The sequence below is a fragment of the Arachis ipaensis genome, chromosome B5 (assembly GCF_059453495.1).
Source record: "Arachis ipaensis isolate K30076 ecotype BB chromosome B5, ASM5945349v1, whole genome shotgun sequence".
NCBI classification, from domain to species: domain Eukaryota; kingdom Viridiplantae; phylum Streptophyta; class Magnoliopsida; order Fabales; family Fabaceae; genus Arachis; species Arachis ipaensis.
This window is the reverse complement of record NC_142440.1, coordinates 57,212,129-57,239,330: the sequence shown is the minus strand read 5'-3', so window position 1 is coordinate 57,239,330 and position 27,202 is coordinate 57,212,129. Positions and strand designations below refer to the sequence as shown.

Sequence of the window (27,202 nt, the reverse complement as noted above, 5' to 3'; positions counted from 1 at the left end):
TATGCACATGACGATCTATTGATTAACGCCGTTAGTTTCGAGTTGCATGATTCCTGATATTAAGTTTGGCCGGCTTAATACTAGTGAATCATGTATATGAAAGCACTGATGTGTTATCATAGATGATATGCGAGTTTTGAGTAAAGCGAATCACGAGTTTTGGGAACGTTGGAAACTATTTCTCGAGGCTATTCAGTTGTGTGTCTTGAATTCTATTCGAGTCAACCTGTTCTTTCATGTCCTAATTTGAAGTTCTTGTTTGCTAATCCTTTTGAAAAGTAGTTTGATTTTTCAACTCTATTCCTCTATTCATATGCATTCTTGTTTGATCTTAATTGCATATGCTTGTTTGGAATCCTTGTTGCGTCTATCTTCCTCTATTTGAGTTCTTTTTGATTTAGGTATTCTTCGATATAGCTTTGAACTTGTCTTAATGCGCTGTGCCTTTTAACTCCGGGTTCTGAGTCCATTCTTTGAGAAATTGTTGATCAGTTTTTCTCTTACTTGACAGTGATTACAACCAATTTTGAAATTTTTATAAAAGTTGCTGTTGACTAGATATACACTTATCTATATGTGGAACTTTGAAGATTTCTTATACAGTTTAACAATTTATCTCTAATACTTCGCCTGTACTTTTACTGGTTTACGGAACTGCACTTACTTTAAAAGTAAATTGACTTTCTAGTAATTCTACTATAGCTCCAGTGCACATCTTCATTTGATTATGTATTTGGGTATTTTTCAAAATTCTGGAAAGAAAGGATTTTTCGCTTTTATCCCGGCTGAGTTTGTTTGATAAACTTTACCTAATTTATTTGACTGGAATTTGGTTTAGCATACTACATGGTTTATGCCATTATTGTTCTTTTGAAAATGTTGGACTCATGGCTTTCTTATGAGCGAACTCGTTCCTTCATAAGCTTTTCACCTCTATGAATGTCATACGTGATTCTGTTTTTAATTATACATCTACCTTTTGGGAACACTACAATCAATCTCAACTTTCCTTTCTCTGGTGAATCTCATTCTTATGAGTTAGTTTGATTCATTTCAAAAATAGTGCATCATTTATCCTCTCATTGTCTTTACAAGAGTTTTTAGTCAAAGATTTATTCTTGGGAAAATTACTAATGATTGGGTTGTATTTTCCTATGACTTTTGTACTCTTTTGAATCAATTGAAAGCTTGTTTGATGTTTCATGCCTAGTGGATCTTGTTTGAACTATCTTGGTTTAAGATCCTTTCTTGCATGGCTTGACTCCTTTTTAGTACATCTTAAACTTCTTGAATGTTCATCTGAGATGGTGATTTCAAGAACACTTTTGGAGTCTTGTTTTGAACTTTTAAAGAAGTTTTGAATTCTCTTTGAAGAAATACGAAACGGAAATTATTTTCTGTTGCTTGATTGAGATTGAAACCATTGTTCAATTTTGACGAAGTTAATTTAAAGTTGGCATGCGCTATTTTAAATGAGGTTTTGGAAAGCTTCCTTGTTTAGTGGAAATCGGTTCGTTTGTAACGCACCACTTATTTCCTTTACCAAGTTGTAAGCAAATTTTTACCCCGGAGTTTCTTTTCTAAAAAGAGTTTAACTTCCTCTTTCGTCCTTGCTATAAATGTTATACACGCTTGTTTGAATATGAACTTTGAGGATTTTTGAACAAGCATTTGATTACTTCCGAGTTTTTATGAACTTCTTTTGGTTAGGCTGTACACCTAATTATCTTTCTAAAATATTTGAGAAAATATTTTAGCTCTTAGCCAAACTTGTGTGCATTTTGTTTTTAAAACTCTACATAATCTATTTCAACATGAAATGGTATTAAAGCAAAACCACGCTTATGCTTTTATCTCTCTTGAAGAAGGCTTGTTGTTCAACTTCTCTTTCAGACTGCAAAGTGATTTTTGCAAGCTTTCGACTCTTTCATGAACAATGTATTCAGAAGTATTTTTAATCATGCTCTTGAGATCTGTGAGCTTTGTCTTGGGTTTGAAATATTCTCTTCTGTAAACCTCATGCTTCCTCGACTCAACTTGAGTTTGTTTCAAAATAATGCGCTGAATTTTCTTCTTATTGGTCCTGTTGGATTTCTTTGATACAAGGGTTATCTTTGAAGTTGTCAATCGATTTATTTCTAGCAAACTTCATTGGTTGAGTGTCTTTGTTTATCTGGATTGGATACATTCTCCCAAATCTATGAGTATTATTCTTGACATATGCCTTTCCTTTCTGAATCTGGTATCCTTCTGAGTAGACTTGAGAATTGTTTTGATATCACGTGCGACTTGTAGACATAGTAACGTGATGCGTTAGTTCTTTAAGACGTGATATGGGTATACGGAAGTTGAAGCGGTAGGTGTGCAACGTTATGAGTTGTGGGTGTTTTTTTCCTTGCGAACGGGTTTGCGGTTGTCAGGCTTATGATCGGATATGGGGATTAAAAAGTGCTTGATGGAGTTGGAAAGTTGAAGCTTTGAGGTTGATATGAGATCAGTGTGCGAATGTTGAGCACATCGTTTTAACCCTATGCTGTTTTATAGCCTTTGATGCCTTATTCTTCTACATGTTGAACCATATCACCTTTTTGCATTGAGCCTGTCTTGTAATGTTCGCTTTGCAACTATACTCGTACCTTTGTATCCTTATGCATACGACCATCCAAGTATTTGGAAACCGGATATATGTTTATATTTTGAGATATTTTTGCTTATTCCTTAAATGTGTTCAAGGGTGAACTGTTAAGAAATTTCTTTCATTTTGTATCAATTTTCGAGGGCGAAAATTTTCATAAGGTGGGTAGAATGTAAGACCCAAAACCTTTGAAAGAGGGCTATCATTAGCTAATTTCAAATTCAGTGTTTCTGTAGCTTTAATTTCAGAAACTTCTCTATTAAAGAAAATTAAAGCAAGTTTTGATTTATTGAATTTGAAATAAATTGAGATTATTATCCAATTTTACAATTATTGGATTATTTTCTATAATTATATTATAAAGTTGGTAGTTATGAAATAATAAGAATTTTTATATGATTTGGGTTAGATAATTAATATTCTAAATATTAATACTGTTACTTTGGAAAATAAAGGGTTTAATTATATTATTTCCAATTATTTTGATTTGGACTTTTAATGGAAAATAATTTGTAAGATTGATGAGAAAATAATATTTTCTATATGCAATTAGTGTTGGATTTAAATTAGGGTTCAATTACTATATTATCCACAATTTTATTAGAAATTACTAAAATACCCCTAATCCTAATTTTCTCAAAAACCCTAACCCATGAACCGGTTTCCTCCTCACCCAACCTAGCAGCAGCAACGCAATTGCTTTCCCCCTTTCCTCAAACCAATACTACCACAGCAGCAGCTGCAAGATGAAGGATGGAAGAAACGAATTTGAGGGAGAAGGAAAGGAGTTCCCCGCGTGTGGAGAGAGAGAGAGAGAGAGAGGGTCCGCGGAGGGAAGCGCCGTCGCTCCCTGAGGTTGCACCGTCGTTGCTGTCCTTGGTGACCCACGAGCCGAGAGTGCACGCGCGGGAGTGGAGGACGGCGCTGCTGTCGCCGCTGCTTCCATGTCTTCCAACGGCGCTGCTATCGCCACCGTGAACCGTGGCTAGAAGAGGGAGCGAGAAATCAGGGGAGAGGTGTGTCGAGCTCTGCTGCAGTTGAGTTGGCCTTGCTGCCTCCGCTGTTGAGGATTGCCTCCGTCACTGTCGCCGGCGAGGAGAGAGCAGTGCGGGAAGAACAGAACGCGAGGGAGAAACCGGTCGGCCATTGAGCCGCTACGTCAGAAAAGGGATTCATGCCACCGGATTCCCCTGCCGCCGCCATTGCCTTTGGAAGCTGCTGCTGAGGCCAGGGTGCTATGGTGGTTGCTAACCGAGTCACCGTTGATGATTGCGTACGGCTATGCTGATTCTGAGTCGCCGTGTTACTGCCAAAGTAAGGAAACTCACTGGAATAGCATCATCGGAGCTGCTGTTTAGCTGATGCTGCTGCCTGGGTCGCTGCGGTATGAGCTGCCATTGATGGAGCTGCTATGTTCAGTGATTTCTGCGAGTTGCGACCTTGCGGTAAGGGTGTTAAATTTGTGGTTTTTGTCATTTTGGGTTTCGAAAAGATTTTGATGCTGTGCGGTTTTTTTTAGTTGATCCACCAAAGCTTCTGGCCGCCGCCGGAGCTGTTGCCGGGCCTGTTCGAAATCGCAGCTGCTTTGTTTTGCTAGTTCAGTAAGTATTTATATTTCGGAAAAGCCTCGCGTTAGTATTCTGTTGTGTTCGGTTAATGAATGAGTTTTAATTACGTGGAGTTGAATCCTGATTATTGTATGTTGCGATTAGTATTGCTATGGTTTTTGCGAACGTGACTGGGAGCTGAGGTTTTGATTGCCGTCAGTTCGGGTTGAGGCGGAAAGGACTCTGTGAGACGTTTGGATTATGGAATTTGCATTTTGAGCTAGGGGTGCTTTCCAAAACTATACTTTATGTATTGGAATTATTACATATGGATACTAATGTGAGAAAATGTGTATTTGGTGATTGTATCAGCCTTATGTATTATTTGATTGTCTCGAAAGCTTATGAATGTTTGTTTGGCTGAACTGTTGTGCGGCTTTGTGAAATGTAATGTTTGGAAATTGATTCTTTAATGATTTGAAATATGAGTTTAATCCATTGAGAATTGGTTTGAAGTGAGTCAATTACTTTGATGATGTGAAAGATAGAATACTCTTGAAATTCAGCCTGGGTTGCTTTAATTGATTTGGTTTTGATAAATGATTTATTGCTGAACTGATCCTTTTAAACTTTGGGAATTGGTTAAATCGGTTGATATTGAGTTAATTTTGAAATGGTTTCCTTGAGATATTTTACTGGGGCATTTAGCTTGCTTTTGAATTGATTTCTGGTTTTGAGCTGTTGAAAAGGATTGTGAAACGGTTTAGTTGGGACCCGAACCGGGTGGCAAAGTCCAAGTTTTAGGGGAGGTGCTGCCAAAATTTCTATAAAACCCGAGTCTTTATTGAAAGGTTGTCGGGAAAAATGATGACTTAAAGAGTTCTACTTTTTTATTTGAATTATCAAGAAAAGGATGATTCATGCTTTTGAAATGAATTATTAAAGAGGAAATTGTGATTTAGCCTTGCTTCTTAAGAAAAGCATTGTATCTCTTTTGGGAGAAAGTTATTTAGATGAAACTTATATTTTAAAAGCTGTTTCAATTGTGACAATGGCTATGCCTTTGAATTTGACTTGAGAGTTTCAATTAAAGGAGTTTCAATGACTTTGAAAGAATCTGAATGTCTATTGACAAGTTTCATTTTAAAATGTTTTGAGAAAGGTTTTAAGTACTCTTTGAATTCTGAATTCTTGCAAGACTAAAACAATTTTGAGTCGTTGAAACGTTCTAGAATTTATCATGGGGGTTGAAGCTGGTTTTGCTTAACTAAAGGAAATGGATTTGAAAGAAGTGAAAGATTATATGACTCGGTTTGGCTTAGATCCTATTTTATTACTCAAATCAGGAAGCCAAGGTTTTTAATGAATTTAAATGAACTTGGCGAAATGAGTTATGTTATTCTCCCCTAAAGACTTGGGACTCTGCCGAGAAACTTTGTTATAAAATCCCATTGTGGGATGGGTGATTTTGAATGTTCCCAAAGTGAATCTTTAACTTTCCATGGTTTTGGAAGTTTTGGAAAGAGGATGCCGAGAGCGGCTTTGTTTTAAAAAGGGAACTCACTTTGAGTAAGTTTGGCTTATGAGCCTGAGATGATTTGAGAAATGAGATCTTTAAAGCCAAAGCTGAAAAGAGTTGAAATTTGATTTCAAAGTGAAATGGCTTGAGAAAAGTGATTTATGGCTTAAATGCCGGTTTTATGAATTTGATGATGTTGAATGGTGGAAGTGCTATTTGTTATGGACCGGAATGGCTGTGTATGATATTGATTTATGGTTGGTTGTCGAATGAGTTATGGGCTGCATGGCTGATTATGAATTATGAGTTTAAGCCGAAGGGCTGTATTTATTGATAAATTGGCTGGTTCTGAATTGAACCGTGAGCCGGATGGCCGAGATGAATGTTGTATGTGAAAATGCTTGTGTTTTCTCTCTGGTTGTAAGGGTGACAGGGCACCGATACCCTCTAATGGCGACAGGGCGCAGATACCCTCTAATGGCGACAGGGTGCAGATACCCTCTAATGGCGACACGGCGCAGATACCTTCTAATGATAATAATACGCAACAGAGAGACTGTGTCCGGGTTAGCTACTGGACACGTCGGGTTGGCTTGGTAACCGACAGATGATATCATCAGCCACTAGGGACAGGCATGCATCATATGCATCTATGTGACATTGTTTGGGTGTGCATATTATACTTGGTTTGCCTATGTGAATAATTGCTAATTGTTCTACTTGCAATAACTGTTTGTTTGTGCTTGCATCTTCCTATTTGTGTTTGCTACTGAGACTCTGTTGGACTGTGGTGATTGGTTGATGGTAGGACTGTTTGGGGCCTAGGGCCGTGGTTGAAATGAGATGAACCGATGGTTGATTTCGGTTTTGTGTTTCTGGTTTGGAAAAATATGAAAGGCTATTTTGGTAAAGCATAGATAAACATTTTTTGAAAGGCTTTTGAGATTTTGAGAATTGAACAGTTCTTCTTTCGGAAAGGATTTTTAGACTTTACTTTTATTGTAAACCGTTATTTTTGAAAAGGAGGCATAAGACGGTTATTAATCACTGGTACGGTTTATCTTCACGTATCCTATTACAGTAATTCCCAAAAAGCCTCTACTAAGAACCCTTTCGAGGATGATGTTCTCACCCCCCTACATTTTTTCCCTTTCAGGATATGGGCGCAGAAGTCACGAAGAGTTTATTTAATTGTTGTTGAAATGCTCTATGTTGCTTTAGATTATTTATTGTACCCTCGCCTTTATCTTGATATATTCTGTAAAAGGGATAGGAATTGTATTGGTTAATGCTTGTAATGTTATTTATATATATTTATGCATATATATATATATATATATGGATGTACTCTTTATGAGTTTCTGTAAGTTGTATGGTATGTATGGATGTACGTTGTATAGCGAAAATATTTTTGGGAGCGGTATTACGGTTTAAAGTTTTAAACAGGCTCATATTTTAGTATTAAATAGTATAAGTGTCGTCGTAATGTCTGAGCTATCAGAGTCGCGCAGCCGGAAGCGGGAGCTTTGGTAGTTAGGGTATTACAATATTACGGTTTAAAGTTTTAAAAAAACTCATATTTTTGTATTAAATAGTATAAGAGTCGTCATAATGTCCGAGCTATTAGAGTGGCACAGCTGGAAGCGTGAACTTTAATAGTTAGGGTGTTACAGAAACCTTTATACAACAACTAGACATAACATCTTCAAATTTTTCAGAATTAGAATAAAACTCATGTTTAGCACCAAGAATATGTAATTGTGATAGTTGTGTAAAATTCCTCAATATAACCACAAGAACTCAAGAAAAGTTAGTAAATATATTAATCAGAGAATAAACAAATACTCTAATATCTATAATAGATAAATTAAACGATTCACCTTTAAAAGACGAATTTATATTCCAATTAAATGATTTGATTAGAAAAGAAGAACAAGTTAAATAAAAGATAAGGCAAGTAGAAATTAAAGAGATATACAATAGGTTTAGAATCCCTAAAGAAGAAACCTCTTTAAAACATCTACAAGAAGAAATAAAAATATTAAAAATCAAAATTTTTTAGGTAAAACAACAAGATATTTCTCTTGACTACAAGATAATAAAATTAGAAGGAGAAAACATAGTAAACTTACCAAAGAGAAAGGAATGACTAGAATTAATTGGAGAAGAAAAAGTTGTAGCTCCCCAAACCTATATTAATGAACTGACATTATTAGTTAATCAAACATGGTATACTCCTATAGTAATAATAATCAGAAAAGAAAAGTTTAAATTTATAGCCATGGTAGACTCAGAAATAGATATAAACTATATATAAAGAGGATTAATACCTAGCAAATATTATGAGAAAATGATCGAAACCATTGTCAAAGAAGAAAATGATAAAATGACTATAAATTACAAGATTTTTAGAGCAAAGATTGGTAAAGACAAAGTATGCTTTTCAACTATATTTTCCAAGAAAAAAGAATATCTCAACAAGTTATATTAGGTAACCTTTTTACTCTGCTGCTATATCCTTTTACGGTAGATATAGATGGAGTAACCAATTATTGCATACAAAACTAACCTATTTTATTTGAGTTCATACAAAAAATCTAAAGAAAGAGAACTTAACCTATTACAATAGGTAGCTATTTCTCAATATAATAGAAAGAAAAAAGAAACATTAACTTCCTAAATGAAGAGATTGTATATAAAAGAATAAAACAACAACTAGAAACTCAAAAAATTCAAGTTCTAATAAAAGAGTTAGAAGAAAGAATTAAAAAAGATTTGTGTAGTCTAATCCAACAGCTTTTCATTATAGAAAACTATATGAAGTATCTTTACCATATGAGGATAATTTTCAAGAAAAAGATATTTTCACTAAATCAAAACATATTTAAATAAAAAAAGAGTTTTTGAACTACTGTAAGAAAGAAATCCAAGAATACTTAGACAAAGAGAAATAGAAATAAGAGCTTCCAGGTTAGTAATTAACTACAAGTCTCTAAATAAAGCCTTAAAATGGATAAGATATCCCCAGCCAAACAAAATTGGCTTAATTAAAAGATTATGTAATGCTACTTTTCTTTCTAAATTTGATTTAAAATTTGGATATTATCAAATATCCGTAAAAAATGAGGATAGATATAAAACAATCTTTATAGTATCTTTTGGATACTATGAATGGAATGTAATGTCTTAGGGACTAAAAAATACACCAAGTGAGTCTGAAAAAATTGTGAATAATATTTTTTACTCATATATAGACTTTGTCATAGTTTACTTAGTCAATGTACTTGTGTACTCTAAAAGAATTAACCAGCACATTCAACACTTAGAAAAATTTATCAAATATTATAAAAGAGAATGGTCTTGTCTTATCTGAAAAGAAAATGAAAATATTCATAACAAAAGTAAAATTTTTAGGATATGAAATTTTTCAAGGAACAATCACTCCAATCAAAGGATCTTTTGAATTTGCAAGTAAATTTTCAGATGAAATTATCGACAAAAAACAGCTATAAGGATTTTTAGGATGTCTTAATTATGTAGCAGAATTTTTACTAGGAATAAGAACCTTATGTGAACATTTATATAGGAGCTTAAGAAAACAATTTCCTCCTTGGACAGAAGGCATATCCAAAATAATTCGAAAAGTTAAAACCATAGTCAAGGAAATCCGTTGTTTAAGTATACCAGACCCGAAGGCAAGCTTAATAGTTGAGACAGATGCCTCAGAATTAGGATATGGAGAAATACTCAAATAGGTTCTTCCAAACTCATCAAAAGAATAAATAGTTAAATATCATTCTAGAGTATGGAATTCGGCTCAGAAACATTATGCAACTATTAAAAAAGAAATATTAGCCATTGTCTTATGTGTTTTACGATTTCAAGAAGATCTTTTTAACAAGTCCTTCTTAATCAAAACTGATTGCAAAGCTTCACCTAGTGTATTAAAAAATGATGTTAAAAATCTAGTTTCTAGACAAATATTTACCAGGTGACAGGTTATATTATCATGTTTTGGTTTTATTATTGAACATATTAAAGGTGAATCAAATGCATTGCCTAGTTTTCTAGCAAGAGATTTTTATAAGAAAGAAATGAGCAAGCAATAAGTAAGCAGTGAAGATTATGATCAACCACTTGACCAACCAATGACTTCGTTACCAGCTAAACAATTAATTAAACCTTTGACAATGTTACAGGTTGTTAAAGACGAAAAATCATATGCATCAAATAAAAGCTTATATGAAGTACCCATAATTAATAGATATGCATTATTACAATGATGTGATCTTTTTAAAACCAAACCACTATCTGAAGAACATCCTTATCGTCAAAAATACATGCCCATAAAAATAATGGCCTTAGAAAAAGAATGGTTCAAAGAGTATTTCCAAATACTTTCCATTACCCACCAGCAAATATCTAAAAACCTCGAACCTTCTATGAGTTCATTCAGGTTGATACAGGATTAATTGAACTAACCCACAATAAATACCCAACTACCAAAGAGACAATATACCCAAAATCAAAATCACCAAAGTAATAACTCTGTTAGAATGGAAAAAATCTCCCTTCTACTGTAAAAATTTCACCAGAAAATTCGAGCCCGTAGAATTATTCTTACAATGATTATACAGATGCATGGTGGTTTATCATGTATCTATCTCCAAACCCACATTCATGGTTTATATAGCTCCGCAAGGGAATTTCTCTATAGTTTTCTAGGTGGTTCTAAATATGGTTCAAAGAATTCGGACCGATAGAAGCTATTTTTCCTAAGAAGGCTAACATGGCCTATGAATATTTTAAAAATAAGACATCATTTTTAGATGGATACAAGCTAATTTTCTTCATTCCTATTATGGAAATATGTTTGATAATGACATGAAAATATGACTCCGCAGGATATGAAGATCCGAGTGTACAATATTTAATCCGAAATATAAAAGTAAAATGGTGCAATAAATTTGACCTTAAGCTAATTAGTAAAAGGGTCATTGATAACCGGATGACCATATCTCAAAAAAGATCATAATCCCCGAGTCATAGTTTAGGGTTTGACAAAATATCATACGAAAAAGAGACTCGTTTCTTAGCACACAAAAAACAGATGATGGCTGCCCTTGCAGCGGCTACCTTAGAAGAAGAAATTCATAATTCTTTAAAAGCAATCCCAGCAAATGAAGATGAAGAAGTTCACTCCAGCCTAGGACAATACATATTAAATACCCAAGACCCGTTTGAAAATTAAAAAAAAGTCCCAAATCAGAAAATCAGATACATATTCAACAATAAAAGAAGAGGTGTCAAAGAAGTTCTAAAATTAACGAAGACATCACACGCAGAACACAACAAATGTTACCAATATAATACCAATACAATGCCAGCAGAATTATAAAACTAGCTATCAGATTTTCAAAAACAACGACAAAAGACATTAAATCTAGGACAAAGTCCCTAAATTAACCCACAGAACGGGCAAGCAGATTTGCAAAAATTAGGAATAAATTTGTAAAATAATAAAAGGTATTGTTCGCTATAAATAGGGGGGGAAGAGTTGTTAAAGCATCCTCAAGAATCTATTCTTCAGGAATATTCTGCATCAGTTCTTCCTGTTGAAGCTTTTTAGGTGTTTGAACAAAGGATCTTCTTAGATTAGCATGAATAATAATAGTTTCATCTTTTGATGATTCTCTTCTAGCTCTAAAATTATAATTTACTCTTGTAATTTTATAATATATTTTATAAATTATTTCAAAAGGAACATATTTTTTATTTATGATATCTTTGGGTGTCTTAATATATAATTTAAGAGTTTTAGAGGTATATTTATTTTTAATACTCATGGAAAGTTTGGAGAACAATGAAAAAGTACTAGACCATCATGACAATTACTTTCTAGTATAACAATTAGCAATCTCTAATTTTTTGAATTTTGTATCTCGTAAAATCATTCAAATAGGAATATTGAATCCTAGCCTAAAGATAGGCTTGGCGGCTACTTGGATAAGTCCTATATGAATAAAATTATAATCTTTTTCATGGTGTTTTTTCAGTTTTTTTTCTTCTAGAATATTTATAATATGGTTCTTACTATTTTCTGGGTAGCTATATTCTAACATATCTATTTCATTATCTTTTTGTTCCCAAAATGCTTGTCTTTTAGCGTTTGTTTTAAGATACTAGGACGGAGACTAGAAGACTGAGATTCGGTGTCATGTTTGTTGGCCTAGAGACTGGTACGAAAATTTCATTCTCTGTCTCCAAAATTTCAGTATTTTAATACCTCCAAAAAGTGGGACTAAAATTTTTGGGATTGGAGACTGAAACTTTAATAATATTTTATACCTAAAATACCCTTATTTTAATTAATTAATTCTAATTTTATCCTTTGTACAAATTAAATTAGAACTTCATTCTTATTTCAGTCTTTATCGTCCACTTTACACCAAACATAATACTAAAACTTATTCCAATCTTTGTTTCTCAGTCTCCGGCTATCAGTCTCTTTCCCTCTTCCAAATGCTTTATAGACTTTGTTTTCACTTATAAAGGGTACAGACCAATTATAAAACTTTTCTTCTAACTTTACTACCTGTAATTCTGATGATGAACCGGAGGCTTCATTATCATTACTTCTTGCTATTATTGAACTTTTCTTTCTTCTGTTTAATTCAGTTAAATGTTTTAAAATCCAAGCTATTATATCTTTTCAAAGACCTATGTTACAGGACAATCCTAGTTGACCAATAGATTTACTACCTTCAAGGAGGACTTATTACCAGGCTTGCTCACTGGTAGGGGAGGCAAACGGGTCTAAACTCGCCGTGCCGGTACGCGTAACCTGCCAAAAAATGCGAGCCGGGCTGAAAAATTGAGACCGCCAAAGAGCAAAAGCCCGCCTAACCCGCACCGCTTAAACTACGAGCTTTGGCGGGGCGGGCTTTTCCGCGGACTTAGTTTTCTTGGGCAAGGGAGTATTTTTGCAATTTTTTTGCCAAAACCCAACTTCTTCCAACCCAACTTACAAGAGTACGAAGATAAAAAGTGAATGTTTTGGATTATGTTTATGTTGCTTTGGAGACAATATTTATAATTATGTTTTGGATTATATTTATTTTGCTTTGGAGAGAAATATAATTATGTTTTAGATGAAAACTTGGTTTATCATTATGTTTATTAGATATTTATAATTACATAGAATTTAATGTTTGTGAATATAAAAAATATAATTTTTTATGCCTTTAGAAATTATAAATTTATTAATATGGTTGTGAAATTATATATATTATTTAGTAATTAATAGTGTAAAAAAAAATAAAAGAGAAGCTTTGGCAGGCTGCCAGCCCGCAGTTAGGCGGGGCGAGACGTGACGGACTTCTCCACTTGCCACCCCAGTTAGGCGGGGCGAGACGTGACGGGCTTCTCCACTTGCCACCCCTACTCACTGGGATGACCAACGTATGAACGCTTTCACTGCTACACTTATCTTTAAAAGATTATGAGGTAAAATTTAAAATATCTTTAGTTACTTAAACAAAATTTAGAATAATCGCATAAAAATAAGGATATTAATTATGATTGGGAGAAAGTTCGTCATTTTGAGTAACCTTTTCCAAAGAGGATTGAGTTTTGTGTTATAATTTGTTCCATTTGGATTCTGAACTTTGAACTTTAAATTTTCGTGAGAGACTGGTGTGTATATATATATATATCATGTAAATCATGTAACCACATTATCCAGCAATGATGTTGGAAAAGGAAAGAAAAGAAAAAAAAAAGTACCTCTCATAGGCATACAAAACAGAAAATACCATAATAATATACATATGGAAACTGATAGGTTCTACAGTCTAGACGCCCCAAGCACCCCCATTACTAGTCATGTATCAAATATATTCACCATTGAAAAAGGAATCAAATTCCCTACACCTTTTTTTCCTACCCTTTTCACATTGAGTAAAAAGGGCTGGGGCCGGGGCTGGGGCCGGAAAAAAAAAAAGACGAGGGCCGAAAGTGGAGGGATGTTTATGCTTCTGGATGATTCCATTCCCCAAATGTTGAATTACATTCATAAACTAAATCCTAACGTGGCGAAATCTCATCGACAGATCAAACCCGCCACAACTTTTTTCATTTTTTCTTAATTCTACTAGTAACTCACTGTACCATTAAGATATTTGGACCCTCAAGAAGGCAGCAACTAGGGTTAATAGTAACAACATAATGTTACTAGTGCCTGTCAAATGAAGCCCTCCATCACTTGAGTCATTGTATCCACCTGCTCCAGTTGAAGATGATGATGGACTAATTCCAAACACATTATTAGGGCTCCCAGTGGTTGTCCCGGCTCCGGTTCCGGTGCCAGTTCCAATTCCGGTGCCAGTTCCCGTTCCAGTGCCTGTACCGGTGCCAGTGCCAGTGGTTGAACCTGGAGTTGCACTTGTTGGGGTGGTTGGAGTTATGGTGGTTGGTGATGTGCCTGGTGTAGTGGAGGTTGGAGTTGTACCAGTACCTATTCCAGTGTTGCTGCAAATTTAAGTCAACGAAAAATCAATAGTGGGTATGTTCTACCATGCAGCACAAAATTAAATACATTGGTAACTAATACAGTGTTGGTCTGAGTAAGAAATGGTTCAGTATAATTTAGTATATTTAATGCAAGGCCCGAGACCCTTGTAAATGTAATCATTTTTGTTTGAATACTCATCCATCATAGTCAAATATGGGTCAAATTAGAGGTAAAGTCTCATAGCATATGAGCAAACCCACAAAAAGAAAAAATTATATACAAGTAAATAAATTCTATCTTTGTCCACAAATAACTCTGATACTGGTATGATACTGATACTTAATTGAAGCAATTTTACAGAAGAAAAATTGGACATGAATTAAAACAAATTACGAAGCAATATGTATACTAATATTTAAGTATATAAATGTGGCTAAAATTGAACTATTTGTGCATCTCGATACCAAAAAAGAAAGAGGAAAAGAAATGTAATGGCATAACATATGGTTGGACAGAGGTTAATTATGTCATCATATGCACTAAGCATAGGATCTGTTTAATTAATCATTATTATATGGACACATACAGATCTCGAATACTAAAACATCTAGCAAAGCGAAGAGCACAGTTGCACAAAATGGTACCGTTTGTTTTAAAGTATTGGAACGGAGACTGAGAGATTGAGATTCAGTATCATATTTGTTGGTCTAAAAATTGATACTAAAATTTCAGTCGGTACCTCCAAAAAGTGGAGACACAGGGGACTAGAATTTTTAAAGATGGAGACTGAATTTTTAATAATATTTTATACCTAAAAATACCTCTATTTCAATTAATTAATTCCAACTTTATTCTTTGTGCAAATTAAATTAGATTTTCATTCTTATATCGATCTTTGTCTCTCACTTTACACTAAACACAATATTGAGACTTATTTCAGTCTCTCAGTCTCTCTCTATTCCAAACGCTACCTATAATAGTTGTGCGACATCATTGTCATGACAGCCATCGTATCTCAATAGGAGCAATCAGCTATCATGAAACATGCCATGGCTTGTATTGTAAATCTTGAACTTGATCCGGAGGTGGTGGATGAAAACATGAACCAACCCACCCCTCCCCCCACTCCTCAAAAACCCGGCCCACCCCACCCAGAAAAGAAAAATGGAAAAAGAAACTGGCCTTTTGGCTAATGTAAACTGAAAAAGTGTAGTACAAAGAAAAAAAAACAAAGGATAACAATAAAGGGAGAGAGAAGTTGTACCAAAAAACGGAGAAAAAGAGAATACAAAACAAATTACAAGATATTTCACCGCTATGAAACAAAACATTAATCCCTTCTAACTTCTAAGAGCAGCTACCTTTTGCAAAGTGCTAAAATCGAAGCCGAGTCCAAAAAGAAAAAAATGCGATAAATAAAGAGTGGGATAAAAAAAAAGGGGGGGGGGGGGGGGGCGGGCAAACAAGCAAGATCTAATGATCTACAGTAGTAGTAATTATAGGAAGAAATAAAATAAATTAAATTTAAATAACACATTATGAAAAACAAGCAAGATCTAACAATGATCTATAATATTAACAATACGCAAAAAAAGTAAAATAACTTAAAACTTACCCAGGACCTGTGGGGAAAACACATGATGATGATGAAGCTGTAGATGACAAAGATCACACAGGAGGGGGGGAAATATTAGAAGAATGTGAAAATTGAACAAAACGATGCAACAAAATGATTGAATCAAGCAAATAGGTTGGTAGCAAAATTAGTAGAATAGCTTACTAGGAGGTGCGGTTGGGCTTGTAGTAGCAGCTCCAGAAAAATCACAACTTCCTTGGGCTTGACCCTTTTTCTGGAAATAACTATTAACTGCATAGTTGCAATGATCTTTAATAGTGTTGGGTTGGTAACATGGTCCATTTTGGAGAATAGGAGTGCAATCAGCACCAGCACCACATGCATAATCTATTGCTTTTTGAAGAGCTTGATCTCCAACACCATCTTTGCATACACAGTAAAGAGCTCCTCCTGAGGGGAAACAAAATTGGGGAAAATAATAATAATAAGTTAGTTCAGTCACATGAAAAATGCTACCTTTTTATTTTCTTCAAGGAAAATTAGATGCATACATTTTTTCCCGTATTTAACCATAGGAAGATTATATATTATAGAATTAAAAAAAATTATTAAGAAAAAGAGAAAATAATGTTTATAAATGACAATCCATCTAAAGAGAAATTAAAATACTTCCTTAGAACAAAAATATTTGAGACTTCTTGAAACTAATTAAGTAATAATTAATTAAATAACAAATACAAATTAAAATCCAGAGGGTGCTTACTTGAATGACCAGCCATGGCCAGAAAAACCACAAAGTACATCAAAATAGCCATCATTAGTGACTATTAGTATATGATGAAGATAATATATTCAAGCAGATATAAGTGAGGAAAATTGGATGAAGTTGAAGAGAGAGGAGGGTTATTTCAGTATGAAGAAGGAAGGGAGATATGAAAGGGGAAGACAGGTAGCAGCTTTGAGAATGGAGAATTCTGGACAAGAAAAAAGGTGAGTGAGGTGTTGGGTACACTTTTCAAGCCATCTTATGTGTTGCACATTTATGCACTATATGCATTAAATAAAATCGGATATATTAATATTAATATTGAATGCTAACTAATTTACTTTATGTATGCTTAACGGGGGGAACAGTGTTATTGGGAATTGTATGATGTACAAGCTTTTTGTTATACTAATAGTAAATAATATGATAATAGTATGTATTAACTTATCTTTAATTAAAAATTATGTATTTTATCAATGGAATATTTTGTCATTATTTTCGAACGGTCCTAAACTCGTGGGTAACTCAACTTGGTTTAGGGTTGGCCCTGTGAACATGGACCACTGTCCTCTACAAGTCTATATTGGTACGAGGGATGTTTCTTTTTTTTTTATTTTCTTTTTTATTAATCTTTTGTGATTAATATATATCAAAACTTTTTATGTGATATATTTAAAATTTAGATTTCGTCAAATTTGTCAAGCACGTATTTACCTGCTTCTGAATCATATTATTAATAAATTAAATCATGTTATATAATGATGAAAATATCTTTAACTAGAGGCTATTTTTTTAGAAATAAAAAAAATTAACTTAGTACTATGGTTAATTAGTATTTTTTTTTATGAATTTTAATTTTTTATTTTAAATAAAAAATTAGACTCTTAAATTTTATAGAGTACAAATCAAAAGGTTCGATCTGTAGTGAAATAATTTTGTTCACTATAAAAAAAAATCAAATGGTCCAATTAGTATATTTAAAAATTTTTTGAACACCAAAATACAAATATGAGAGTCAGATTTGTATATTCTAAAATTAAAAAAAAAACAAATATAATCCTCAAATTTATATATTTAAAAAAATAATATGTTCATATCCTAACCCAATAAGCAAAGTCAGACCCAATAAACAAAAAGGTCCACCAATAAAGGTGGCCTTCACAAACACACCCGACCTCTTTAAAAAGGTCAGACATCGACCAAAGAGCTCAACATTACCAGTCCAAAGCAAGTAACCACCTCCAGAAGCCTCGACTGGAACCCCTATCTTCCCCAAAAAAGATAAGCTCCCACAAACTCCCAAGATATAAGGAATGGTTATCCACCAGATAAGATAGAACTACCACAATCAAAGAGGTCATCTGCTCTACTCTAAATACACTAACACCCCTCAGGTATAGTTTACATTCTAATCTACTAAAAACCTGCCTAAACCTCTTACTAACTTAAGCATCGGAGTCTCTTACAAGTATTACCCCCCACTTCCTCACAAGAAACTTAGCCATATTAAGGGATCTGGACCTCACGTTCAGGTCCAAATCAACGTTTCAGGTAACCCTCGGAACATTGACAGTTGCCGGGGACCTGGAACTCACCTTTTGAGAATGGCAAACCATTAGCATGAAGACGGCCACACAGCCTCTGAATCTGAAGCTAACCCCAACTAGAGGGCAACGCCAATATACTACCTCCACCACACCAGACGCATGATCCTCACGGGGAAGGACCATCGGCCAACCCACAGCCAAAGTGGATTCATTCGGAAGTCTGTCACCCTAAAAAAGAAGAATCCTCACAAACAGCAGAAATACTGGGTCTCGTCCGAGGCCAGCGAGATCGGCTAAAGCAACTCGAATACCAGGCTAAGCAACAGCGAGAGGCCGAAAGAGAGTTACGAATAGAAGTAAGGCAACGGAGGGAATTAGAGGAAAAGCTCCTAAAGTTGGAAACCGATCTTCGGAACCGAACTAATCGAACAAGTCGGGAAGACAGCCCTTTGGGAGAAGAAGACCCATTCTCAGAAGAGATCATGTGAGCCAAAGTACCCAGGAACTTTAAAACACTCGACATGGACCTCAACGACGGAATGACCGACCCTAGGCACCACCTCAACAACTTCAAAAGCAGGATGTACCTGGCCAATGCCTTTGACGCCACCCGCTGCAAAGCATTCTCAACCATTCTGACCAAAGCGGCTATGAAGTGGTTCGACATGTTACCCCCTAAGTCGGTAATTAGCTTCGATGACCTGTCCCAGAAGTTCCTGACCAGGTTCTCCATCCAGAAGGATAAAGCGAAACATGCACCGAGCTTGTTAGGAATCAAACAAGAGGTCGGAAAAACCCTCCGCGACTACATAGAAGGGTTCAACAAACTGTGCTTGGAGATCCAGAGTCTACCCACTGAAGTCATGATCATGGGACTAGTCAATGGCCTCAAAGAGGGACCCTTCTCCCAATCAATATCCAAGTGACACCCGGTTTTCCTAAATGAAGTCCAAGAAAGGGAGAAAAAATACATCAACATGGAGGAGAATTCCTGACTCAGGGAACTTATCCCTCGGCCAAATCTGCTCTACGATGCCCAGGAAGAGGAGAAGGAGCCTAAAAAGAAGGAGGAGTAAAATATAGAAAAGCCCTGTAAGTATCACAATTATACTCCCCTTAGAGTTTCCCTAGTAGATGTCTACCGAGAAGTATGCCACACTGAGAAACTTCCTCCTCTTCGTTTGATCAAACACAAAAGGAGGAAGCCGGATAGAATACTATGAGTACCACAAGCTCTACGGACATTGCACTAATGAATGTTACAACTTAAAGAATGTTATAGAAAAACTGGTGAGAGAAGACCAGTTAGACAGGTACTTGGCTAATAGGTCGGATGACCCGAAGAAGATAAGGAGAGAGGAACAGGAAGGACGAAGAGAGCATCCACCTCAGACCCCTGAGCGACACATACACATGATCAACGGGGGATTCGCTGGGGGAGGGATGTCGAAATCATCACGAAAAAGGCACCTCAAGGAGGTGTACCAAGTCGGGGAGGGAGCCAAACTACCTGACTTGCTCACCATCTCATTTACCAAAGAAGATGCTAAAGGAACAACACTTGGACATGACGACCCCATGGTGATAACGATGATCCTAGCAAACGCCAACCTCCACAGAACCCTAATAGACTAGGACAGCTCGGTAGATATCCTGTTCAAATCCACTTTCGATAAGCTTGGGTTGGAAGCAAAAGATCTAAAGGCCTACCCGGACAACCTATTTGGGCTGGGAGACACACCAATCCAATCCCTCGGGTACATCTCCTTATACACTACTTTTGGGAAGGGTGCCAAGTCAAAGACATTAAGCATTAATTACATTGTAGTCGATGTCAGCTGATGAGCGGATAATTTATACGCTTTTTGGCATTGTTTTTACATAGTTTTTAGTATGATTTAGTTAGTTTTTAGTATATTTTTATTAGTTTTTAAATAAAAATTACATTTCCGGGCTTTACTATGAGTTTGTGTGTTTTTTCTGTGATTTCAGGTAATTTCTGGCTGAAATTGCGGGACTTGAGCAAAAATCTGATTAGAGGCTGAAGAAGGACTGCAGATGTTGTTAGATTCTGACCTCCCTGCACTCTAAATGGATTTTATGGAGCTACAGAAACCTGATTGGTGCTCTCTCAATTGCGTTGGAAAGTAGACATCTAGGGCTTTCCAGCAATATATAATAATCCATACTTTGCCCGAGTTTTGATGACGCAAACTGGTGTTCAAATGCCAATTTTCTGTCCTATTCTGGAGTTAAACACCAGAAACATGTTGCGAATCAGAGTTAAATGTCAGAAACAGGCTACAACCTGGTGGTGCACGAAATTACAATCACACTTTTGTAATTCCGCACAACTAACCAGCAAGTGCACTCGGTCGTCCAAGTAATACCTTACGTGAGTAAGGGTCGATCCCACAGAGATTGTCGGCTTGAAGCAAGCTATGGTTATCTTGTAATTCTTAGTCAGGATATCAGTAATGATTCTTAGTTTTAATTGTAAAACATAAAAGAACATGAAATAATTACTTGTTATGCAGTAATGGAGAACATGTTGAGGTTTTGGAGATGCTCTGTCTTTTGAATCTCTGCTTTCCTACTGTCTTCTTCTTCACACACGCAAGGCTCCTTCCATGGCAAGCTGTATGTTGGTGGATCACCGTTGTCAATGGCTACCATCTGTCCTCTTAGTGAAAATGGTCCAAATGCGCTGTCACCGCACGGCTAATCATCTGTCGGTTCTCACTCATGTTGGAATAGGATCCATTGATCCTTTTGCATTTGTCACTATGCCCAACACTCGTGAGTTTGAAGCTCGTCACAGTCATCCTTTCCTAGATCCTACTCGGAATACCACAGATAAGGTTTAGACTTTTCGGATCTCAGAAATGGCCGCCAATAATTCTAGCCTATACCACGAAGGTTCCAACCTTAGATTAGAAACCCAAGAGATATGAACCCAAGCTACTGCAGATAGAACGGAGGTGGTTATCAGGCACGCGTTTATAGATGAGAATAATGATGAGTGTCATAGATCATCACATTCATCAGGTTGAAATGCGAGTGAATATCTTAGAATAGAAACAAGCGTGATAGAAATGAAAACAGTAGTAATTGCATTAATTCATCGAGACACAGCAGAGCTCCTCATCCCCAACCATGGAGTTTAGAGACTCATGCCATCAAAGATACAATATGAAACGTGTAAAGTGTCATGAGGTGTGTAAATACAATAGCAAAAGGTCCTATTTATAGAAAACTAGTAGCCTAGGGTTTATAGAAATTAGTAAATGATGCAGAATCCACTTCCGGGCCCACTTGGTATGTGCTTGGGCTGAGCATTAAAGCTTTCACATGTAGAGACTTTTCTTGGAGTTGAACGCCAGCTTTTGTGCCAGTTTGGGTGTTTAACTCCAGCTTTTATGCCAGTTTTGGTGTTTTGACGCCAGAATTTTTATGCTGACTTGGAACGTCGGTTTGGGCCATCAAATCTCAGACAAACTATGTACTATTATATATTTCTGGAAAGCCCAAGATGCCTAATTTCCAACGCAATTGAGAGCGCGCCAATTGGGTATCTGTAGCTCCAGAAAATCTACTTCGAGTGCAGGGAGGTCAGAATCCAACAGCATCTGTAGTCCTTTTTCAGCCTCTGAATCAGATTTTTGCTCAGGTCCCTAAATTTCAGCCAGAAAATACCTGAAATCCCAGAAAAACACACCAAATCATAGTAAAATCCAGAAATATAATTTTTGAATAAAAAGTAATAAAAACATAATAAAAACTAACTAAAATATACTAAAAACATACTAAAAATAATGCCAAAAAGCGTATAAATTATCCGCTCATCACAACACCAAACTTAAATTGTTGCTTGTCCCCAAGCAACTAAAAACAAAGTAGGATAAAAATAATAGAATATACAATGAATTCTAAAAATATCTATGAAGATCAGTCTTAATTAGATGAGCGGGGCTCTTAGCCTTTTGCTTCTGAACAGTTTTGGCATCTCACTTTATCCTTTGAAGTTCAGAATGATTGGCATCTATAGGAACTCAGAATTCAGATAGTGTTATTGATTCTCCTAGTTCCGTATGTTAATTCTTGAACACAACTACTTTATGAGTCTTGGCCGTGACCCTAAGCATTTTATTTTCCAGTATTACCACCGGATACATAAATGCCACAGACACATAACTGGGTGAACCTTTTTAGATTATGATTAAAACATTTTTCATTTAACAAAGGTGATGGATTCATAGGACATTCATAGCTTTAAGACATAAACTTTAAATTTTATTAATCATGGAAAATAAGACTTAAAAATAAATATAAGAGCAGACCAATAATAATAGAAGACAGAAAATTAAAAACAGAAAACTAAATGACTCTTAAAATAGATTCCTAATAATAAAGGTTATCACAGAGTTAGGACTCAACAACCTTGATTTTGAGAAGTGGATGCTCCTTCAATCTGTGGGGTATTTGGTCCTTCAAGGGAGAGCTTCTGGCGCTTCAGCTCCTGTAGCTCACGCCCCTGCTTCTCCTGTTCCTTAAGCAGCTTGCAGAGCATGCAGTTTTGATTCTGGTGTTCTTTCTTAAGTTGATCTACAGCTTCTTGCAGCTTGGTGACAGATGCTTCTAGGCGGGTCCAGTAGTCAATTTCAGGGATTTCTGGGAGGAACTCCTGCTCTCTCCTTTTGATGGAGTTATCTTGCACTTGTTGTCCTTCCATTGACTTCTTGGTGATTGGGTGTTCGATTGGGATGAATTCATCTACCCCATCCTCACCCCAGCATCTTTACATAGCAGAGAAATTAAGCTTGGGTAAGCCAGTTTGGCTTCAGTGGAGTTCTTGTTTGTAATTATGTATATCTCACAAGAAATCATATGATGAATCTCCACTTCATTTTCCAGCATAATACAATGAATCATCACTGCTTTTTTGACAGTAACCTCAGAGCGGTTGCTAGTGGGCAGTATAGAATGCCCAATGAAGTCCAACCAGCCTCTTGTGACTGGTTTGAGATCTCCTCTCTTGAGTTGGTTTGGGACACCTTTTGAATTGGTTATCCACTTAGTTCCAGGGAGGCATATGTCCTCTAGAACTTGGTCCAACCCCTTATCTACTCTCACCATTCTCCTATTAAAGGATTCTGGATCATCTTGTAGTTAAGGCAGTTTGAAGACCTCTCTTATTTTGTCCAGGTGGAAGTAAATAATCCTCCCTCTGACCATAGTTCTGTAGGTATGAAAGGCGGTTCCAGTTATTCTCTGCTTATCTGTCAGCCACAGATTTGAGTAAAATTCCCGAACCATGTTTCTTCCAACCTTTGTCTCAGGATTAGCTAGAATTTCCCTTCCTCTGTTTCGAATTTGCTCTTGGATCTCGGAATATTCGTCTTCTTTCAGATCGAATTTAACTTTTGGGATCACTGACCTCAGACCCATTATTTTGTGGTAATGGTCTGCATGTTCTTTGGTTAAGAACCTCTCTTGATTCCAAAGACTCTTTGGAGTATTCTCTTTCTTGCCTCTTGAATTGGTTTGTTTTCCCTTAGGAGCCATGATTTTAATGAGTCTTAGCTCAGTGATCACGAAAAAACACACCAAACTTAGAGGTTTGCTTGCCCTCAAGAAAAAGAAAGGAAAGGAGAGAGACAGAAGGGGAGGCAAATTCGAATGGTGGAGAGATGGGGATGGCCGTATAAGTGGAGGGGAGGGATTTCGAAAATTTGAAAAAGATATGACATAAAGATATGATTGGTGAAAAAATAAAACCATGATATGAAAAAGATGAGATTTTTAAATGGAAAAGATATAAAGAGGTTAAATCTGAAAATTTGTTGATGCATCTAAGAATTAAGAGATGATATGATGAGTTAGAAAAGATTTGGAAAGAAATTGAGAAGATACTTGAGTCTTTGAAGAAGATTTGGGAAGGATTTGAAAGAAATTTGAAAGGGGATTTAGAAAATTGTTGAATTTTTGAAAATTGAAGGTGAATGATGAAAATTTGTAACATGTTTATACAGAAAATTATGAGTCAAAACATGAAAATTTGAAAAATTTTGAAGTGGAAAACAAGATCCTCTCCCCCTGCCTTTCTGGCGTTTAACGCTTATATATTGGCCAATGTGGACGTTTAACGCCCAGCCAGGTACCCTGGCTGGTGTTAAACGCCAGAAACCCCTTTGTCATTGGGCATTTTTCTGAACGCCCAGGATGCTGCAAGTATGGCGTTAAACGCCCAGAATGGCACCCATTCTGGCATTTAACACCCAAAATGGTATACTTTCTGGCGTTAAACGCCTAGAATGGTATCCATTCTGGCGTTTAACGCCCAAAATACCCTTTACTGGCGTTTTCTTGCCAGTGAGCTCATTTTCTCTGCTTTTTGCACTGAATCCTTCTGTAACTCTGTGAATTCCTACAATTTGATGATTAACCTTGAAGGCAATTTATATCAAACTCCTAAATATTAACAAATAACTTGCTAATGGCTGGGTTGCCTCCCAGCAAGCGCTTCTTTATAGTCTTTAGCTGGACCTTGACTGAGCTTTATTCAAGCCTCAGTTTTGAGCATTCTTGCTCAAAATTGCTTTCAAGATAATGTTTGATTCTCTGTCCATTAACAATGAACTTTTTGTCAGAGTCAGTATCCTGAAGCTCAACATATCCATATGGTGACACACTTGTAATCACATATGGTCCCCTCCACCGGGATTTCAATTTCCCGGGGAATAGTCTGAGCCTAGAGTTAAACAGCAGAACCTTCTGTCCTCGTTCAAAGACTCTAGATGACAGTTTCTTGTGATGCCACCTTTTTGCTTTCTCCTTATAAATTTTTGCATTTTCAAAAGCATTGAGTCTGAATTCCTCTAGCTCATTCAGCTAGAGCAATCTTTTCTCTCCAGCTAACTTAGCGTCCAGGTTTAGGAATCTGGTTACCTAGTAGGCCTTATGTTCCAGTTCCACGGGCAGATGACAGGCCTTGCCATACACAAGCTGGTATGGAGAGGTTCCTATAGGAGTCTTGAATGCTGTTCTGTATGCCCACAGAGCATCATCCAAGCTTTTTGCCCAATCCTTTCTACGGGTAATTACAGTCCGTTCCAGGATTCTTTTTAGTTCTCTATTAGAGACTTCAGCCTGCCCATTTGTCTGTGGATGATATGGAGTTGCTACTTTGTGGCTAATTTCATATCGGACCATAGCAGAGTAAAGCTGTTTATTGCAAAAATGAGTGCCCCCGTCACTGATTAGTACTCTGGTGACGCCAAATCTGCTGAAGATATGTTTCTGGAGGAATTTCAGCACGGTCTTAGTATCATTAGTGGGTGTGGCAATTGCTTCTACCTATTTAGATACGTAGTCTACTGCCACCAGAATGTAAGTGTTTGAGTATGATGGTGGGAAAAGACCCATGAAGTCAATCTCTAAGATCCCTTGTTGAGGCATGGCATAACCATGAGGCAAGTTACCAGCCCTCTGGCAACTGTCACAGTTACGCACAAACTCTCGGGAATCTCTATAGAGAGTAGGCCAGTAGAAGCCACATTGGAGGACCTTAGTGGCTGTTCGCTCACCTCCGAAATGTCTTCCATATTGTGATCCATGGCAATGCCATAGGATCTTCTGTGCCTCTTCTCTAGGAACGCATCTGTGGATCATTCCGTCTGCACATCTCTTGAAGAGATACAGTTCATCCCACAACTAGTACTTTGCATCAGAAATTAGTTTTTTCGTTTGCTGCCTGCTGTGCTCCTTGGGTATGAATCTCACAGCTTTATAATTTGCAATGTCTGCAAACCATGGTGCTTCCTGAATGGCAAAGAGTAGCTCATCCAGAAAGGTCTCAGAGATCTCAGTAGGAGGGAGGGACGCCCCTGCTACTGGTTCTATCCGGGACAGGTGATCAGCTACCTGGTTTTCTGTCCCTTTTCGGTCTCTTATTTCTATATCAAACTCTAGCAGAAGCAACACCCATCTTATGAGCCTGGGTTTTGAATCCTGCTTTGTGAGTAAATATTTAAGAGCAGCATGGTCAGTATACACAATCACTTTTGAACCTACAAAATAAGATCTAAACTTGTCAATGGCATAAACCACTGCAAGCAACTCTTTTTCTATGGTTGTGTAGTTTTTCTGTGCGTCATTTAGAACACGGCTGGCATAGTAAATGGCGTGCAGAAGTTTGTTATGCCTTTGTCCTAATACTGCACCAATGGCATGGTCACTGACATCACACATTAGTTCAAATGGTAATGTCCAGTCTGGTGCAGAAATAACTGGTGCGGTAACCAGCTTAGCTTTCAGAGTTTCAAACACCTACAGACACTCTGTGTCAAACACAAATGGCATGTCAGCAGCTAGCAGATTGCTCAGAGATTTTGCAATTTTTAAAAAATCCTTTATAAACTTCCTATAGAATCCTGCATGCCCTAGAAAGCTTCTGATTGCTTTAACATTGGCAGGTGGTGGTAATTTTTCAATTACCTCCACTTTAGCTTGATCCACCTCTATTCCCTTGTTTGAAATTTTATGCCCAAGGACAATTCCTTCAGTCACCATAAAGTGACATTTTTTCCAGTTTAAAACTAGGTTGGTCTCTTGGCATCTTTTCAGAACAAGTGCTAAATGGTCAAGACAGGAGTTGAATGAGTCTCCAAATACTGAAAAGTCATCCATGAAGACTTTCAAAAATTTCTCTACCATATCAGAGAAGATAGAGAGCATGCACCTCTGAAAGGTTGCAGGTGCATTGCACAGACCAAAAGGCATCCTTCTGTAGGCAAATACTCCAGAAGGACATGTGAATGCTGTTTTCTCTTGGTTCTGAGGATCTACTGCAATTTGGTTGTAACCTGAATAGCCATCCAAAAAGCAGTAATAGTCATGACCTGCTAGTCTCTCTAGCATCTGGTCTATGAATGGTAAAGGAAAATGATCCTTTCGGGTGGCTGTATTGAGCCTTCTGTAGTCGATACACATACGCCACCCTGTAACTGTTCTTGTAGGAACCAGTTCATTCTTTTCATTGTGAACCACTGTTATACCTCCCTTTTTGGGTACAACTTGGACAGGGCTTACCCAGGGCCTA

General features: G+C 36.5%; 2 protein-coding genes across 2 annotated transcripts; one reads left to right on the top strand and one right to left on the bottom strand.

Moving 5' to 3' along the window:
* Nucleotides 1-13,380: 13,380 nt before the first annotated feature.
* LOC107643665 (PLASMODESMATA CALLOSE-BINDING PROTEIN 2) lies at nt 13,381-16,872 on the bottom strand. Its single transcript, XM_016347374.3, has 4 exons — nt 16,553-16,872; nt 15,994-16,239; nt 15,829-15,865; nt 13,381-14,230 (listed from the first exon to the last, which is right to left on the bottom strand). The coding sequence occupies exons 1-4, from the start codon at nt 16,605-16,607 to the stop codon at nt 13,873-13,875; spliced, it is 696 nt and encodes a 231-aa protein (XP_016202860.1). The 5' UTR covers nt 16,608-16,872; the 3' UTR covers nt 13,381-13,872.
* A 1,751-nt stretch (nt 16,873-18,623) lies between these two features.
* Nucleotides 18,624-19,028, top strand: LOC107640666 (uncharacterized). The gene has a single exon (XM_016344172.1). It carries the CDS (start codon nt 18,624-18,626, stop codon nt 19,026-19,028), a length of 405 nt encoding a protein of 134 aa, XP_016199658.1.
* Nucleotides 19,029-27,202: the final 8,174 nt, after the last annotated feature.

Excerpts from the sequence above, each read along its gene's own strand:
- LOC107643665 (XM_016347374.3), bottom strand. The coding sequence starts at position 16,607 with ATGATGGCTATTTTGATGTACTTTGTGGTTTTTCTGGCCATGGCTGGT. Across the intron at positions 16,240-16,552 it reads GGCCATGGCTGGTCATTCAA|GAGGAGCTCTTTACTGTGTA; the intron begins GTAAGCACCCTC and ends GTTTCCCCTCAG. Across the intron at positions 15,866-15,993 it reads AAGCCCAACCGCACCTCCTA|CTTCATCATCATCATGTGTT; the intron begins GTAAGCTATTCT and ends TGTCATCTACAG.
- LOC107640666 (XM_016344172.1), top strand. The coding sequence starts at position 18,624 with ATGGACCTCAACGACGGAATGACCGACCCTAGGCACCACCTCAACAAC.